Raw genomic sequence first — 15909 nt, 5'->3', positions numbered from 1 at the left:
CTCTGTGTTGCATAAACCAAGAGGAGCAGAGGGGAAGCATGTTGGCTAATCCCTTACAGTTATCTTATGAGTTTTTCTTTAATTTATGAGTAAATGCATTTGTGGGAGAAGAGACATGTGGAACTGACTGTATGTTTCAACAACCTGGGCTCATTGGAGGGGAAGAGGAAGGGCACGATAGCTAAATAATAGAATATTATACTTCTTACAGAGTCAACTGGCTTAACTTCTACTGGAGATGCCACACCTGGTGGTTAAAACCTCACAGAAGCCATCAGAAAAATTACTGGAGACAATGTTCCACATTCCTTTAATCCCTTTCATTGAATATGACCAAAACAAAACTCACTTGCTCCGCCTTTAAAATAGCTGATGACGTAGTTGTTTTGTTGGTGCAGGGTAACAGGTTATTTTGAGTTACCCTAATCTAAAATCATACTTTTTTTAAGAATTTTGGATAACTCTTGTCTTTCATGTGTAGTCTGGAGTCGGTTACACTCAGAATAGCAGCAGATGTGAGGGGATGTGTTTTTGTAACCTCTCCTTGTACAGGGCCACACTCTATCAAAATGCCACCTCCTCTATTTCATTTATCATCTGTAGCTAGCTGTCCCTGCCACCTGCATACGTGTGATAAGGCGAGTTGTTAGCCTCTGGGACAAGCCATCATCGGCACACTGTTAGTGATTTAATACAGTGAGGAGCCATATCACTCTCTCACGAGATGGGTCTGCGTTGCAACTTTAGAGCTGTGCGACAGAATGGTCAATACTGTGCGACGTTTTATTTCTAAAACTCTTTAAGATTTTTCTTCAATGTGTGTTGACCGTTTTAACAATTCCGCAGATGTTTTGAATGAGAAACACCAAGCCAAAAGGACTTAATTCCCTTCATTTGTGTGGTATTTTCAAATGTAGTCCTCAGCTGGAAAAATGCTTTGGCTTTGCCAGCATGGAGCTCTGGGTCAAAAGGTTTCTTCTCTGTCAAGTGAAACTGTGTAAAATCTTTGTGACTGAAAACATTCACTTTTTGCAGCTGCAAGTCTACTGTTGTTTTTGTTTGCTTTCCCAGCTGTTGTGTGTGCCAAATTAAGACTTAAGGTGTTCATTTTTTATTCCACAATCAATCATCAAAAAAGAACATACAGCACACTCCATTTCAAAAATGTGGGGGTGTTCTACATCACGACTGCAACACTCGTTTAGGCTGGCTAATGTTTGCCAGATGTGCAGTGCAGGTTAGACACGGGAAGAACCATACTCCCTCTAATGGTCAAAGTGAATGCCACAGGAGGAAGTGGAGGGACTTCTATTGTTCACATCAACTGTATGATGGAAAAATTTCCTGGAACCAGTGTTGAGACTGTGATAGGTCTCTAACCGCTCTTTCTGCTCTTTTTCCTTTTTTTTCCTTGGTTTTGTTTTCCTCTCTCAGACTGCAGCTTGATTTTTGTTTAGTTCCTACCCCTCAAGTCTTCTAAGAGCTGTTGTTACTCCATGAGATTTAGTATCTATTGTAGTGTGTTGAGGTTACCTGACCCCTGTGACACTCTAACAAGATCAGTGCTTGTTTGCCTGCACTCTATGGTGCCCATAGTTCCCGGTGCCCATAGTTCCCAGTGCCCATTAAACCGAGAGCTGAACCTCCTTCAGATACTTCTAAAAAACAAAAAAAAGCTGAATTATGTTTTAACAAAGAGTTACTGAACAGAAAACATCTGAGAATAATAAAAATAATGTGGAGGAGGATCCCGACATTACTGATGCATCCAACCCATGTTCTGCTCTCTAAAGAAGACTGTATTACCTCTTCTAAAGAAGAGGTAATTTGCAGCTCCATGGAGAGTGTCTTGGTTTGGCTTTTGTGAATTTGTCATCATCAAAAACATTCTGTAATCTTCCCTTGTCATCACAAAAAAATGTCTGACCATTGTTTGTTAGGTGTTACCATTTCTGCACTGTTTATAGGATTTTTTTTTTTTTTTTTACTTCCAAGCTCCTTGAAAGTCTAAACGCGCATCTGTGGGGTTCTCTACTTCAGTGAGTTGTGTCCGATAGCTATACTGTAAATCTGAGATACTGTAAGTGTGTGTATGGGGAGGGGTATTCCTGGAAGGTGGCTTAGTCGACTTCCTGCTGTGCTCAGTGCAGTTAACACAGGGGCGATGGACCATGGGTGTGTAGTACATGCGTGTGCACATTTGAATTAGTGAGTGTTCATGTGTTTTCACATTTGCGTTCTCCAGGGGTCCGGCATGCGGCAAAGCCAGATGTATGCTTACCCAACACCGCACAGACACAGCGTTAGCTTTGAATGGTTTCAGTATGCAGTGTTTAGTTATTTTAAGTATTTAGAGGCTGAGGAGGTCTCTGAAAGCACAGTTTACTCAAGCTATTAGGACCTTTACTTGCACGATTGTCTGTGTTCCCACTGAGTGTATTTAAACAAGAATTTGAGGATGTTGCTGTTTCTGTTGCAGGCTCGTATCTAGTAATTTCTTGAGGAGACGGTATTGGTTCTGTGGGTGACAGCTGATAAAGTGCACATATAGACATGCTGAGTCATGTGCAACAAAGACAAACGCTGAAAAATGAGTTACTGTATATTATTGCAGTGATTATATGACAGAATGAGGTTCGGGACAATGAGGTGATAAGCATAACATTACTGTTATTTCTATTAAGTGCAGCGAAACAATTGTTGACACATCCATGTCATGTTTGGGTAAATGGATTTGACTTGTGTCCCACTCTCACGTTGTATTTCTTCCCTTTATCAGCACTGACACACGCACATCAAATTTCTCTCCCACTTTTAATGTTTCTCTTTTTTTTCCTTCCATCATTCCCTGCAGATCCACATATAAAGGTGTGCGGGAAGAGGGAGAATGTGAGGGAAGCCAAAGACAGAATTATGTCCGTTCTTGACACAAAGGTACAGTAAACATCTTTATCACAGTAAATATAGACTTGTGTATAATTCTCTACCCATCTCCTCTTTCTCGCTTTTTGTGTGTCCTCTTTCTCGCTCTAACCTGGTCTTTAGTTGGATCGACTATATTTTACCTTGGCTCTCCCACTGGTCCAAGTGACAGATTGCCCACAGCAGTGTGGTACAAACTTGGCACTAATCTCTCCAGATACTTGCATCCTGAGTGTGTGTGTGTGTGTGTGTGTGTGTGTGTGTGTGTGTGTGTGTGTGGGTGAGGGTGTGTGCTTTTATTGCAACACAAGAAATAACATACCTGGGCGACTGCATTGTAGCACCCCCCCCCCCCCCCCAAAGACAGTCACTCATCCATGCACTTTGAACAGCCGCACATGATTGGCTTAGTTGTTTATAGCATCTCATATGGCTTTGTCACGAAAAGGCCATTTTAGTCTGGCAGACAGATATTTCCTAATATGATCAATTTCTTTTAATGTACTGCATATTTTGTTGCTCATTTGTCCTTTTTTGAAATGGCTGCAGCATGTGAAAGTGTTTAAAAAAGAGGGGAAATTTTAAGTTTTGGGTCTTGTGACTATTAAGATGGAGTAAAGTGGACAGATACTGCACTGGCCTGAGTGAAGTATCATTTATAGTCTTAGTCTTGGTCCTCCTTGTTGTTTTTTTATACACATTAAAATGTCCCATAGCCATAAAACAGACGAATTGATTCAATCAGTAATTACTGTTATCTAATTAAATAAGCTGTCTGTGGTGATAGTGGATACACTGTCATGCCTCAGGGACACTATGGACTGCAATAATTATAAACTTCTGCAGTGCACGCAATTTACTTCATACAGTTTAATATTTGGTCAACCTTCTGTCATTTTTGTCATTTCTACCTTTGTTATTTAGTGCCTTTATAATAACATAGATAACATTATGTAATAACACTGAGCTATTGCAAGCATTATCAATCATTTCACCGCAGCACTCTCTTTTCTGCTTATTAGAGTAACAGGGTAACTCTGAAGATGGACGTCTCCCACACAGAGCACTCCCACGTTATTGGCAAAGGTGGCAACAACATCAAGAGGGTGATGGAGGAGACAGGGTGCCACATCCATTTCCCAGACTCTAACAGGAACAACCAGGCAGAGAAAAGCAACCAGGTTTGTGAGGCTACAACATAGATTTACACTGAGCAGTCTGACTGAGGCACGAGAGATAGATAGCTGGTACAAGCTGTTTGCTGCCGGCCGATCAAAGAGTTTGCCTCATCAAATATTTTGCATTAATCTCTTGAACCACAACATTGCATGATTGATGTTTTGAGTGTAAGTGTATTGAATTCTGCTGCCTTTGTGTGTTTACCATCATCACCCCTCCACGATTTATTTTCTTCAGTAGCAGCTTCAGTTGTCCCTCTGGTCCATTTATTAACTGTCACAGGGTCTCTGGCTGGACAGGTTGCAGAGAGTTGGTCCAGCTGGCTGTTTTGATTGGCCTACCCAGAGGAAGCCGGTGTGTTTTGGCTGGACTCACCATAGAAGAGCAGTAGGATCCTGCTGTAATTACCATTAAAGTGTATGAGGAGTTCAGCAGAGCACACTGCCATGCACAGCATTAGATTTCCATTTTTGCCAAGTCTACAGTGCACCTGGCAAGTTCATTTATTTTTAAAGGTCTACTTCACTGATTTCAACCTTATCACTGTGGAGATTTGCATAGTAAGGTATGCCTACGGTGTGTAGACCATTAAACTTGTCAGTACTCTGTATAACCCCCCCAGTCTTACTCTGATGATGCAAGTACAGGCTAGTAAGTAGCAAGAGACTCCTTTTAAGGCTCAACACCCCTTAAGCGGTTTCTTTTTCTGGTTTTAAAAGCTTACTGACAGCAGCAGAGCTTTTGAGATAGAGCATGTTAAAAGTGCAGTGGTGTTGATAAGCAGATATAAACAACTGTAAAAATCAATAAAGTGGCTACGTAACCTTTTCTTCCCACTGGAGCTGGTAGAATTCAGAATATTGTTCAAGCACACTTCAGCAAGGCAGATGTTTGCTTACATGAGGCTTAACAATGGTTTTCATTTTGAAAGATATAATTGCTGCTCACAGCACTACCTTGCCCCATGTGTGTTTTGGATCAGTACTCGGTTTGGTCCACAATGTTGAGCAGGTGCCTAAGAAAATCTGATGAGGTTATTTATCACTTTATTTTTTTTCTTAACTTAATCTGGCCTTTCATTTTGGCAGTGTTAAAGAAACCATTACTTCAATTGTGAAGGCCATTTTTCTAATCACGTTAGATATTGGTAACTGTAATGATGTGGTTCAAGAATATAAAACATGAACTACAAATATGTCACAAAAGGGAGTAGGTTTCAGTTTAGAGGAAGTCTTAAAACTTTTGCTGCTTTCATAATGTATGTTTTAGATTTTCCTTTCGACATTGAAATAAAGTGCATCTGTATGCGATGATCAGAGCCATTATTTGTCTTGGATTGGGCTAACTGATTTACATATGTTACTTTTTATTGTAAACAGGTGTCCATCGCAGGGCAGCCAGGAGGAGTGGAGGCAGCTCGAGTAAAAATAAGGGTAAGTTGGAACCTAGGTGCATTTGTTTTAAATCATTGTAAGTGTTAAATACCCATTCCCTGTAGGCTTCTAAGTTTGTAGTTTTGACCTTCATGGAGCACGGCGACCGTGGCCGGTTTGACTTTCTGACAGTCGCAATTGATTTCAGTATTGACCAACTTTTACTTTGGGGAAAAAAGCACATATGGCTGGCTTAGTTTGCACACACAACCCTGTTGAGCTTCTGAGCAGTTCAATCAGATTGAACTTTGACATGAAATCGTGAAGCTCAGATGTTTCCTGCCACTTCGAGAGAGGAGGTAGAATTGACCTCTCATTCAGGAAATATTGATTGTTTATACTTTTGATGTATAACTGCATGGCGAAATAATACAAGCAGCAGGGAAGAGTGGATGCTGCTTGGCTTCAGTGTGACAGTTTAATTACAGGAAAGCATTTGATAAAAAACCTGTGATTAACACATTTGTGGACTGTTGTTGTTAGCCTGCTAGCGACGCTAGCTCCTGCAGTTTATGTTTACTATTCCACCCCACTATTTCCTGGTCCCCCTGCCTTTGCCCACACTCGTATGGTGAATTTCACTCTGGAGCTTCAGAGTGCCCGTTTCCTGCTCTTACAATAAACCACTCCATCCATGCCCAACATGACTAACCCCCTCCAGCTCATGTGTTAGTCTGAAATCCTGTAGTAGTTTACTGTGTACTGCATCACTTAAAACAGTTACTTCCTCCACATACAAAACGTCAGACTCATTACAGCCAAGTTCTCTACCTAATCCTACCAATGGAAGAGCTCCAGTGTGACAGCGCTTCTTCTACACCGCAAGCACCATTCCTAACCTATTCCTAGACCACTTCCCTGGAACAATTGTAAAATAGAAGCATGAGCCTCAGCCCCTTGAGATGGCAGGCCCATCTCCAGATCATTTTCTAGGCTTTCTTCATCTTCAGTTTCAGTCTGACTGAAAGCCCAACCTCTATCCTCAGCTCTGTGGGCGGAGAACCTCTATGCTCGTGTGAAGTGTTACATCCCTGAACTTTTGCTGTATTTCAACACCACAGCAGTTGTCTACAGTGGGCACGTTCCTCCACTATGGACTGCCCAAAACTAACAAGGCTTGTGTGTGCATGTGAGAATGAGTGAGTGAAGTGTGATTGAGAGAGAGAGAAAGGAGACGTTCATGTTGGATATTTTTGCAGTGTGTGTTGGCAAATGTTGGCATGTATGTATACTTATACTTCTCCGTGTTTAGTGGTTGTTTTCATAAGCAGCAAGCCTCAACCCAGATCATCTACTTCTTTTGCTATGGCGAAAAAAGGATAATCAAACTTAACCATAGCAGTGTTGTACAAAGAGGTTTATAATATAAGCTGTAGAGAACCACAAATTGTTCCAGCCTCCAAAGAACACACAGTCAGCGGATGACGAGGGTGGATCAAAAGACAGGTTTCCCTCTCTGTCAACTTCTGGCTTCTTCTGATGGAACCTGACCTTGATATTCACCTCATCCCATGATACCCAAATACGTTCTATGCTGTTCCATTAAACACTCAATACTCACGCTAGCATAGCTTTAATTATGTATGAACTACATCACTTAACCTGGAGGCAATTTCTTCCAATGCATCAAGGCAAAGTAGCATGTGGAAGAGATTTTCTTTCATCTAATTGTTGCACTTTGTCCACTTTATCAGTACTGACGACTGACTAGAAACCGTTATCTTCATTCAATCATAATATACAGTGTATTTATTTACAAATAAAATGTATGCACAGTAGTGGAAGGATTACAAATCCTTTTTTTAGCCAAAGTGCCATTATTTTCAAATGGCAGTTATCTCATTTTGCACCAGTTTTGCTTTAAAGGAATAGAATAACATTTTGGGAAATACGCTAATTTGCTTACTTGCTGAGAGTTAGGAGAGAAGATTGATACCAATCTATTTTAGGCAAGTGGTATAGAACTTCTCATCTAACTAATTTTGAAATTTTCCTCTCATTTAAATCTGTTTTAAAAAGAGGAATGACGGGAATTTTTGAAGGTGGTATTGTGTCGTAATTGAAGCACCACACTGTAAAATGAGAGAGGGTTTATTCTAGTTTCTTGACCCCCTACTGTTGAGGTCGCCAGTGCATAACAATTTTCAGTATGCTGTGTTTGTGGTTCTGGGTGGCCTTTAGACCACATCCTCTCCCATCTCCTCTGAAACCAGTGGCTGGGGTTGTGCCCCTCTCCCTGAGGTGCATTAGCGATGAATGTAATGTCCCTAACATTCAGACATACTACAGTGGATTTGTAAAGTCTACTGTATTTCTGAGGCCTTCTTGGGTGGAGATATGTTTTGAGCCTGTAACAAGTCGGTTGTTGAGGTGATGGATTCTCGGGGGATTTCTTTGAGCTTTCAGAGGTGGAGCTGACAGGCAGGTGATGAAAGGTCTGGCCAGTTGCTTTACCTCGAAGATATTTTCATTTTTCTTCATCTCTCACCCTTATGTCAGGAGAACTCAGGCTTTTTCAACAGATTGAATACATGTGAAATTCATATCTGCCAGGTAGACGTTTTGAAAAAAGCTGAGGTCAGCTCCACCATTAAAACCAGTCTATTCTTCATTCAGTGCCTGACTCCTGCTGCTCTGCTTGTCCTCTCTTGCATTTCCCTCAGTACTGACCTGAATTTCTCAAGCCCTCTGAGAGCGAGTGCTGAAATGTGATATAAATGTAAGGCCAAGCGCATATGGGACTGATCAGGGATGCATTTCTTTGGTCAGAGCAATTCATGCTGCTTGCCCTTCACTGGCAGCCAAAACCATAGTGGCGCTCTGCCCAAGAGTCAGTGTTTGGATAACACTGTGTGTGTGTGTGTGTGTGTGTGTGTGTGTGTGTGTGTGTGTTTGTGTGTTTGTGTGTTTGTGTGTGTGTGTGTGTGTTTGTGTGTGTGTGTGTGTTTGTGTTTGTGTGTGTGTGTGTGTGTGTGTGTGTGTGTGTTTATTATCTTTTTTGTGTGTGTGTGTGTACATGTACATTCCCTTAGTTTGTGTGTAAGGGCGTGTGCCTGTGTGATTTCTCTCCCATGCATGCATAAGTATGTGTATGCATGAAGAGAGGCCCTTCCTGTCTGCATCTATTTTGTTTGAATGAATGAGTGCTGTGATACTAATGACAAGAGCTGATGTCTGTTGCTGCTCCTGTGGTTTGATGCAATGATTTGAAATTAATGTATATGAATGAGCAGGCTATAGACCACTGATGCTTTGCAGAATTTTTAAACAACTGTAACCATAATGTTTAAATCTGAAGCATACTTCATCTAACAAAGGGCTTCTCTCTTATTGCTGGCACTGCTCACCTCATTTGATTAACTTCTATTTATTTGAGCTGACAGATTTACATTCGAAGTTTGACACCTTCTGCTAAAATAGCTGTTATGTCTGTGAGTTAATTCACATAAGTCTGCACTATGTTAAGAAATCTGTGTTTTTACTTGGTGTCCAAATAGTCTTAATCGGTCTGAATGACAGCACAATGTGATACAAGCCACTATGGAGTCACTGTTTATGATTTTGAAGAAATCTGCCACAACATGTTTTATTTCCCTATTTCATGGGAGCAGCAGTGGCAGCATAAGGATGAGCTATCCAACTTCTTTGCATTATTTTAGCATGGTGGTGGTTTTCTCTGTTATTTCACTTTCTTTTTCCTCCTCTCCTTCCGTCCCTCCATATTGCAGGAGCTGCTCCCTCTTGTGCTGTCTTTTGAGCTTCCCGCCATCATGCAGTCTGACCCCAACTCCCCCGCCGTGCAGCACATCTCACAGACCTACAACCTCACAGTGTCCTTCAAGCCCCCAACTCGTCTCTATCGGGCCACCGGTGTGGTTCGTGGCTCACAGAATAACACCAACGCCGTCAAGGTGAGGAGGGTCTTGCAATTTTAAAGTGAATTTTGGTTGAAGATGTCAGATAGTTGAGTGAACGGGATGATCAGTGTCCAAAACACAAATACAATAAATTTACAAACATGAAATAAAAAGCAGCAAATCTTCACATTTTAGAAGCTGTGACTTGAACGATTATTCAATCAAGTAAAAATTGTTGGCAATTAATTTTCTGTAAATTAACTAATTGTTTCAGTGCTAGATTAAATTCCATTTAAGCCCACAGCTTCAGTACTAATTGAACAACTTAGTCACTGTTTATTTCGGGATTGATTCTCTAATTTATTTTAGTGGAAACTGTCTGTCTTCTGTTGAAATATTACCAACGGTATAAATATAAATTCTTTTCTCTCATTAAATTGGAGGGAAATTGTGAAGAGACCAAATCATAAAGGTCATAGGTTCAACTCTCCCAACAGCCAGCGTGTGTCATGTTAAAGTTGCTTGAATAACTAACCAAACCCCAACCTGTGCACTCCTTGTCAGCATTTCAGTGTAACAACATTTGAGTTAGTACTCCACCCATTAAAATGGCGACCGACAGACCAAGAAAAGGTTTCCAGAGCTACACCATGTCGAGACCCACCAACACTGTCAGCGTTTCTCACTTTTCTTGTTTTAAGTGCCTCATTACTTTCAGCACCACACGGGCAAGAGATTGCTGAGAGATGTTTGGTTGCTTGAACTGGACAGCTGCTGGTTCAGCTCTCCGGTAGGAGGGAGACACTGCCCCACTACTGTACCAGCAACTCCAAAAGTCTCTCCTGAGTTCAATTTTTTTTTAATTGAGTTAGGAGTTTCTTACTGTGCTTCCACCCTGCAGCTTGTTTATGTATAAACATACTATATATATTATATATACATACATACATACACACACACACACACACACACACACACACACACACACACACACACACACACACACACACACACACACACACACACAGAGATATGCACTTCCTCAATTGGCATCTGAGTTGTGGCTATTCAAAGCCTGCCAATGAGTCTTTTCATCAAGTGGTGCCAACTTACTTTTCCAATACAGAGCCTCTACTAACAATATTGAGCTTAGTTCTGTTTGCCAGTGAATGCATTTGACAAATATGAATCCCTCCATTTATTTATTCATGTATGCTTGAGCACTTTAATTTGTATGTTGCATGCTAGTGTGCATTTGTGCACATTTACTGTGTTCTGTGTATGGTTATATGTGTACATGTAACAATGCAGAAGCACGGGCCCAGAGTGTGTGGTGGGTCTGAGGGGTCGGTTTGGATTGGGAAGCATGCCAGATGAAGGCTAGAGGATTAGAGGAATATGTGTGCTATGTTATTTAGTGGTGTGAGACCCATGGAGCACCTTCGAGGATTGCTCAAACTGTTGTGGATTGTTGTGTTATGCTGGCCGCAGTGTGTGGATTTTATGCACTGAAAATGACTTTACTTTATGACTTTACTGGGCCAAGTGATGGCTTGCAGAGGCATAGCAGAGACAGTGAGGAATAAGACTGTTCAACAGGCCAGCAGATGCAGTGGAAAATACAATAGTTTCCTTTGGTTATGTAGAAAACACTGGTGTTTTCTGTGGGAAATGGGCAACATGGATCCACTGCTCTCCTCGTTAATGATGAGTTTATGTGGGCTGGCTATTGCTCTAAATTAAATATTGTTCCAGCTTTTTTGTCAGTTCTTTTATGTGATTTCATTTGTATGGTTTGATATTCTTGAGAAGTCAGTAAATTGTCCACTTTATTCTTTGTTTTATTGTTGGTAGAATTAACTTTTACACCCATGGGGCATCTTCTCCTACAATTAGCATGCATCCAAAACGAGATGACAAACTCTTTTTTTGTATTTACACTCACTATTATGCTGTACACTGGTTTGAATTATTTATCAAGCACAAATGCCAAACACTTGCTTGTTCCAGCTTCTCAAATGTGAGGATTTATCCAAAAATGATCAACAGATGAATTCCCTGATAGCATGAATGTTAAAGTTGTCATGTAAAATATCATTGAAGTAAATATTTACTTCTAATCATGCCATGCTGGTGGCCTTGCTCAATGGATGGCAATGTCAGGCGGTCCACCACTTTGGTCCACACTGAATTATCTCAACAACACCTTGTCGTGACAATTTGTACAGACTTCGGTGACATTAGCATTTAGCTCAAAGCTCCAATGTACCTATGCTTCACAGAGTCGCTAGAATTAATGTAGACTCTTAGTCTTATCATATTATCTTGTATCTTTTCTTTATATATTCATATATTACCTATTACATTACCTTGTCATCTTTGTTTCCTCAGAGGGGCACAGCTCTACTGTTGGAGCACCTGGCTGGTAGCCTGGCAAGCACCATCTCAGTCACCACCCACCTGGACATCGCACCCCAGCACCACCTATTCATGAAGGGTCGCAATGGCAGCAACATAAAGCACATCACCCAGCGAACGGGTGCCCAGATCCACTTCCCTGACCCCAACAGCCCCCAGAAGAAATCCACAGTCTACATTCAGGGTACCATTGAATCGGTCTGCCTGGCACGGCAGTACCTAATGGTGTGTACCTTGTGTGTTTTGTTTATTGACTTCCACTGGTTGAAACTAATTACTTTAAACTGCTAAGCTTTATTTTGGGGGTTAAGGAATGACATTGGCAATAGATTATTTACATATTCAGAATCCACATTCTGTGTGGTAGTTATAATGGGTGCCATTGTTTCACTAACATCATCATGGTATGTGTGAATGATGCGTGGGTTTTGATATGGGGTTTAAGAAGTAGACCATGATTGCCTTTGGGGGTTTTGAATAGCCTTGGGAGAGATTTGCTTGGCTCTGCTCCTGCTGCTGAAACGTCCAGTTATACAACAATCTGTAGCTGACTCAAGGTTAGCCTGCATGATTTATAGCCACATACCTGCATGTGAGTTGGACACACACATTTGCGTCAGCTTGGCTTTAGTTTTTAACGTTGTGGCTGTATACAGATTATTCTTGGTGTTAATGGTAATGGTTTGGCTTCCATATACAGTAGATGTTGGTGGATTTAAATTTCAGCTCAGTCTGTAATTCAGAGGTCATCACATTACCGTTTTTTTGGACCAGGAGGAAGCGCCTCAAATTTAAATATCTGTTGGTTTAAAATACTCTGTGGTCATTCTTGCCTGGTTGCTTGTGACAGCTGAGGCTACCCTTATCTGAATTACTTAGGAATATAATCAGAAGTCTGTTTCAAAAATGTGTAAAAGTGATGGCTGTTTAATTACTATTGGCTAAAAGCTTTTGCTGAGCTGGTGCATATAAGACATCTCAACTGTAAACAGCTTTGGCTTTCTGTTTGGAGATCCATAATGTGGGCCAGTAATTATGCCAGAGCTGTCTTCTCTTTGTCTGCGGTCTCCAATTTGGCCCCGAAGACATTTAGCAAATGTCAAAGTTGCTGCAGTGGCTAAACATGACTTTCTCTTGGTCTGGACACACAAGAGGGAGTCTCTCACTGTCTGTTTGTCTGAGTGAGGCTGTAAAAAAGCCAAATAATTTATGAGAGAAGAGTTAGAGGAGAAGCATAGAAAGCAGGGGATGGGAGAGGACATTGAGAAAGGGGAGGAGGGGATAAAGAGGAGTAGCTCTGAAAGTAGAAGAGTGGACATACAGGGGAGAGTGAGGAGTCCTGCTCTCAGTTGTGTACTGTGTGATTTGGCCTCTTCCAGCCAGACTGTAGATTACAGCTCCATTCTCAGGTCCTGTCAGAGCCAGCCTGGCCTCTATACTCTGCTGCTAATTACACCCACTCACAATAGGAGCGCAGTCCAGCAGTCGGCCCAAAATATAGATGTCTGTGGTGCTTGTGGTGGTGATCATGCAAAACAGATTGCTCTTGGCGGAATTTCCCAAGCTCTGTGTGGGATGAATCCAGCAATGAATCTTGTATTTATTGGTATGCCTAGCATGTAGGTCAACAAATGGTATACTATAAAGGAACATTTACTACTGTTATGAGAAATGGCATATAATATAGGAGCACAGATATGTTATAGTATACTAGCAAGGCTCTGAAAGATATTATTATGCAGCTGACATAAGAAAACAATATGTTGCTGATATACTTTAAATTTTGTGTTTTCTCCACAGGGCTGCTTACCTCTGGTATTAATGTTTGACATTAAAGAGGACATTGAGGTGGAGCCCCAGTGTATCACAGCACTAATGGAGCAGCTGGATGTCTTCATCAGTATCAAACCAAAACCAAAACAGCCCAGCAAGGTATGACACCAGGCTTACATTCACACAGCATGAAGAGTTTATTGGGATTTCGAGCCATGCTAGTGGTATGGCTCTAGGGATAGTGGTACACGCTATGGCTCTAGGGATAGTGGTACACGCTATGGCTCTAGGGAAAGGGAGGTCAGTCAATCCCTTTGATTCAGACTGAAATGTGACTGAAATCTGAAATCTTGATGACTATTTGATGGTTTCCTCTGAAATTTTGTACAGACATTTATGGTGCCTTGAGGATGAATCCTAATAACATTGGTGATCCCTGACTTTTCATGTAGCGTCATCAGTTCAAAATATAAATGTGTCCGATATTTATTTATTGTATCTTTTTTAATATATATACACACACACACACACACACACACACACACACATAATATAGCACCAATGCCACATACCACAGCATTTATAGCACTATAAATGCAAGTTTGCCATGTGGATTTTTAGATGGGCTTTTAAAATACACAAAACTCAACAAGAAAATACATACAAGACAGGATAAAACGCTACCAATTATACAATACTACTACATACCTGCAAAACTACTGACCAATACCCATCAACCTCAAATGTACTTTGTATGTAGTGCTAAATTGCAAAATGTTAGCATATTAGCAAATTGTATCAGCAATTTAGCATTGTCATTATGAGCATAGTGATGTTAGCATGTAGCTTGAAACATCGCTGTGCCTCACAGATCCGCTAGCATGCCTGCAGGCTTAATCTTTTTTAAGTTAAAACAGGCCACTAATATGTTTTTAATCAGATTAAATGTGTGTACAGGATCATACTTACTAAGCATTTGAGTGGCATTAAAAAGTATGTGTATAGAAAAAAGTATTTGGATGCACTGCCCTATTTACATTTTGCACTTGAAACTGACATCTGTATTTGGCAGCTTTTACCATCTATTTTAAGGGGCTATGTTTGGGCATAGAATTGGACAAGATTAATGAAATTAATCGATTCCAGTACCTTAACCTTAGATAAGGTTTAGTAGTTTAGAAGTATACACATCCTAACTTTTCACCCTGAGAGAAACATAGCTGCTGTCTTGCAAGTTCAAATGCTGTGTCAGGCAGAGAGACAGAAAAAAGACTACCAAGAAACGTGTATAAGCCACTGTTCCATTGGAGAATAACTCTGTCAAATGTCACAGTATGACATTGAACTAAATTATAGATTGTCACATTTCATCGCTATTTGATGAAATTTAAAAGCAAAAACTGGAACCTTACAGGGGAATCATGCCATACCAACACTGAGAAGAGTTTTGGCAAATCGACATCTGCCACAGTGGGGAATCACAGTCTGCCATGCATGTTTCACCTGATGGATGGGAACGCTCAATCTTTCTATTATGCCTCAGCTATTCCAACTAAAATAACTGGCTTGATTTTAATGTTTTCTTGGTAAATTAAGTAGAAAATTGGAGGTATGCTCATTCGTCTTTTGTTAAATAGAATTGAATTAGTGAAATATGTTGATGATTTCCATATTGTGATTTACAAACTCTCGCAGCAACTGTGGTGCACCTGTGTTATATCCGAAGCCAACTTCTGATGTTACTCATGGTCTACTGTTGTACAACACATAATATTTCTATTCATGTTTCACCACTTGGCACAGTCCTGACGTGTCTCTTCGAGGTGCCCATGTCCCATCCTGAGCCGGGGCTCCATGCCCAAACCAGACAGGCCTGTGGGGACTGATGTGAAGGTGCCAGTGTAAACACTGACCCAGCACAGATCCTCTTAAGAACCCTTCACTTAAACATTTTAACGAGGTGACAGCAGTAATCCAAAAGGTCTGTCCAAATGCATGCTGTAGCCTCTGTGTTCCCGGCACTTTGGCAGACCCATAAAGGAGGGTGTGCGTGTGTCGGAGAAACTGATCGTGATTGGAATCCATTTTTCAAAAGCTCAACTCCTTCAAAACACAAAGAGCCAGGACATGATTTGTGCTCACTTTCACATTTTATTTGATGTTTATTAAGGGCAGGGTTTCTGGTGATTTAGAAAATGTCATTAAAGTCAGAAAAGTATTTTCTCTCACTTATTTCAAATCTTTCCTGTTAATAATTCTTTATTGTTGATTTAGTGCCTCATAGTATAATAGTCATTGAGGCACTAGCATTGCCTCATATTCTCTTC

At 40.9% G+C, this 15909-nt stretch overlaps 1 protein-coding gene across 2 annotated transcripts in view; it reads left to right on the top strand.

Moving 5' to 3' along the window:
- LOC116055878 (protein bicaudal C homolog 1) overlaps positions 1-15909 on the top strand; it is a 71748-nt gene that overhangs the window by 40433 nt on the left and 15406 nt on the right. For both annotated transcript variants that reach the window (XM_035992131.1, XM_031307929.2), the window contains exons 4-9: positions 2855-2934; positions 3945-4103; positions 5481-5534; positions 9263-9445; positions 11783-12034; positions 13610-13741. In XM_035992131.1, coding sequence (XP_035848024.1) covers positions 2855-2934; positions 3945-4103; positions 5481-5534; positions 9263-9445; positions 11783-12034; positions 13610-13741 — 860 coding nt within the window. The remainder of the gene's footprint in view (positions 1-2854; positions 2935-3944; positions 4104-5480; positions 5535-9262; positions 9446-11782; positions 12035-13609; positions 13742-15909) is intronic.

This window comes from Sander lucioperca, chromosome 15 (genome assembly GCF_008315115.2).
Source record: "Sander lucioperca isolate FBNREF2018 chromosome 15, SLUC_FBN_1.2, whole genome shotgun sequence".
Lineage (NCBI taxonomy): Eukaryota > Metazoa > Chordata > Actinopteri > Perciformes > Percidae > Sander > Sander lucioperca.
Note: the sequence above shows the minus strand (reverse complement) of the source record. Positions and strands in the feature narration are given on the sequence as shown.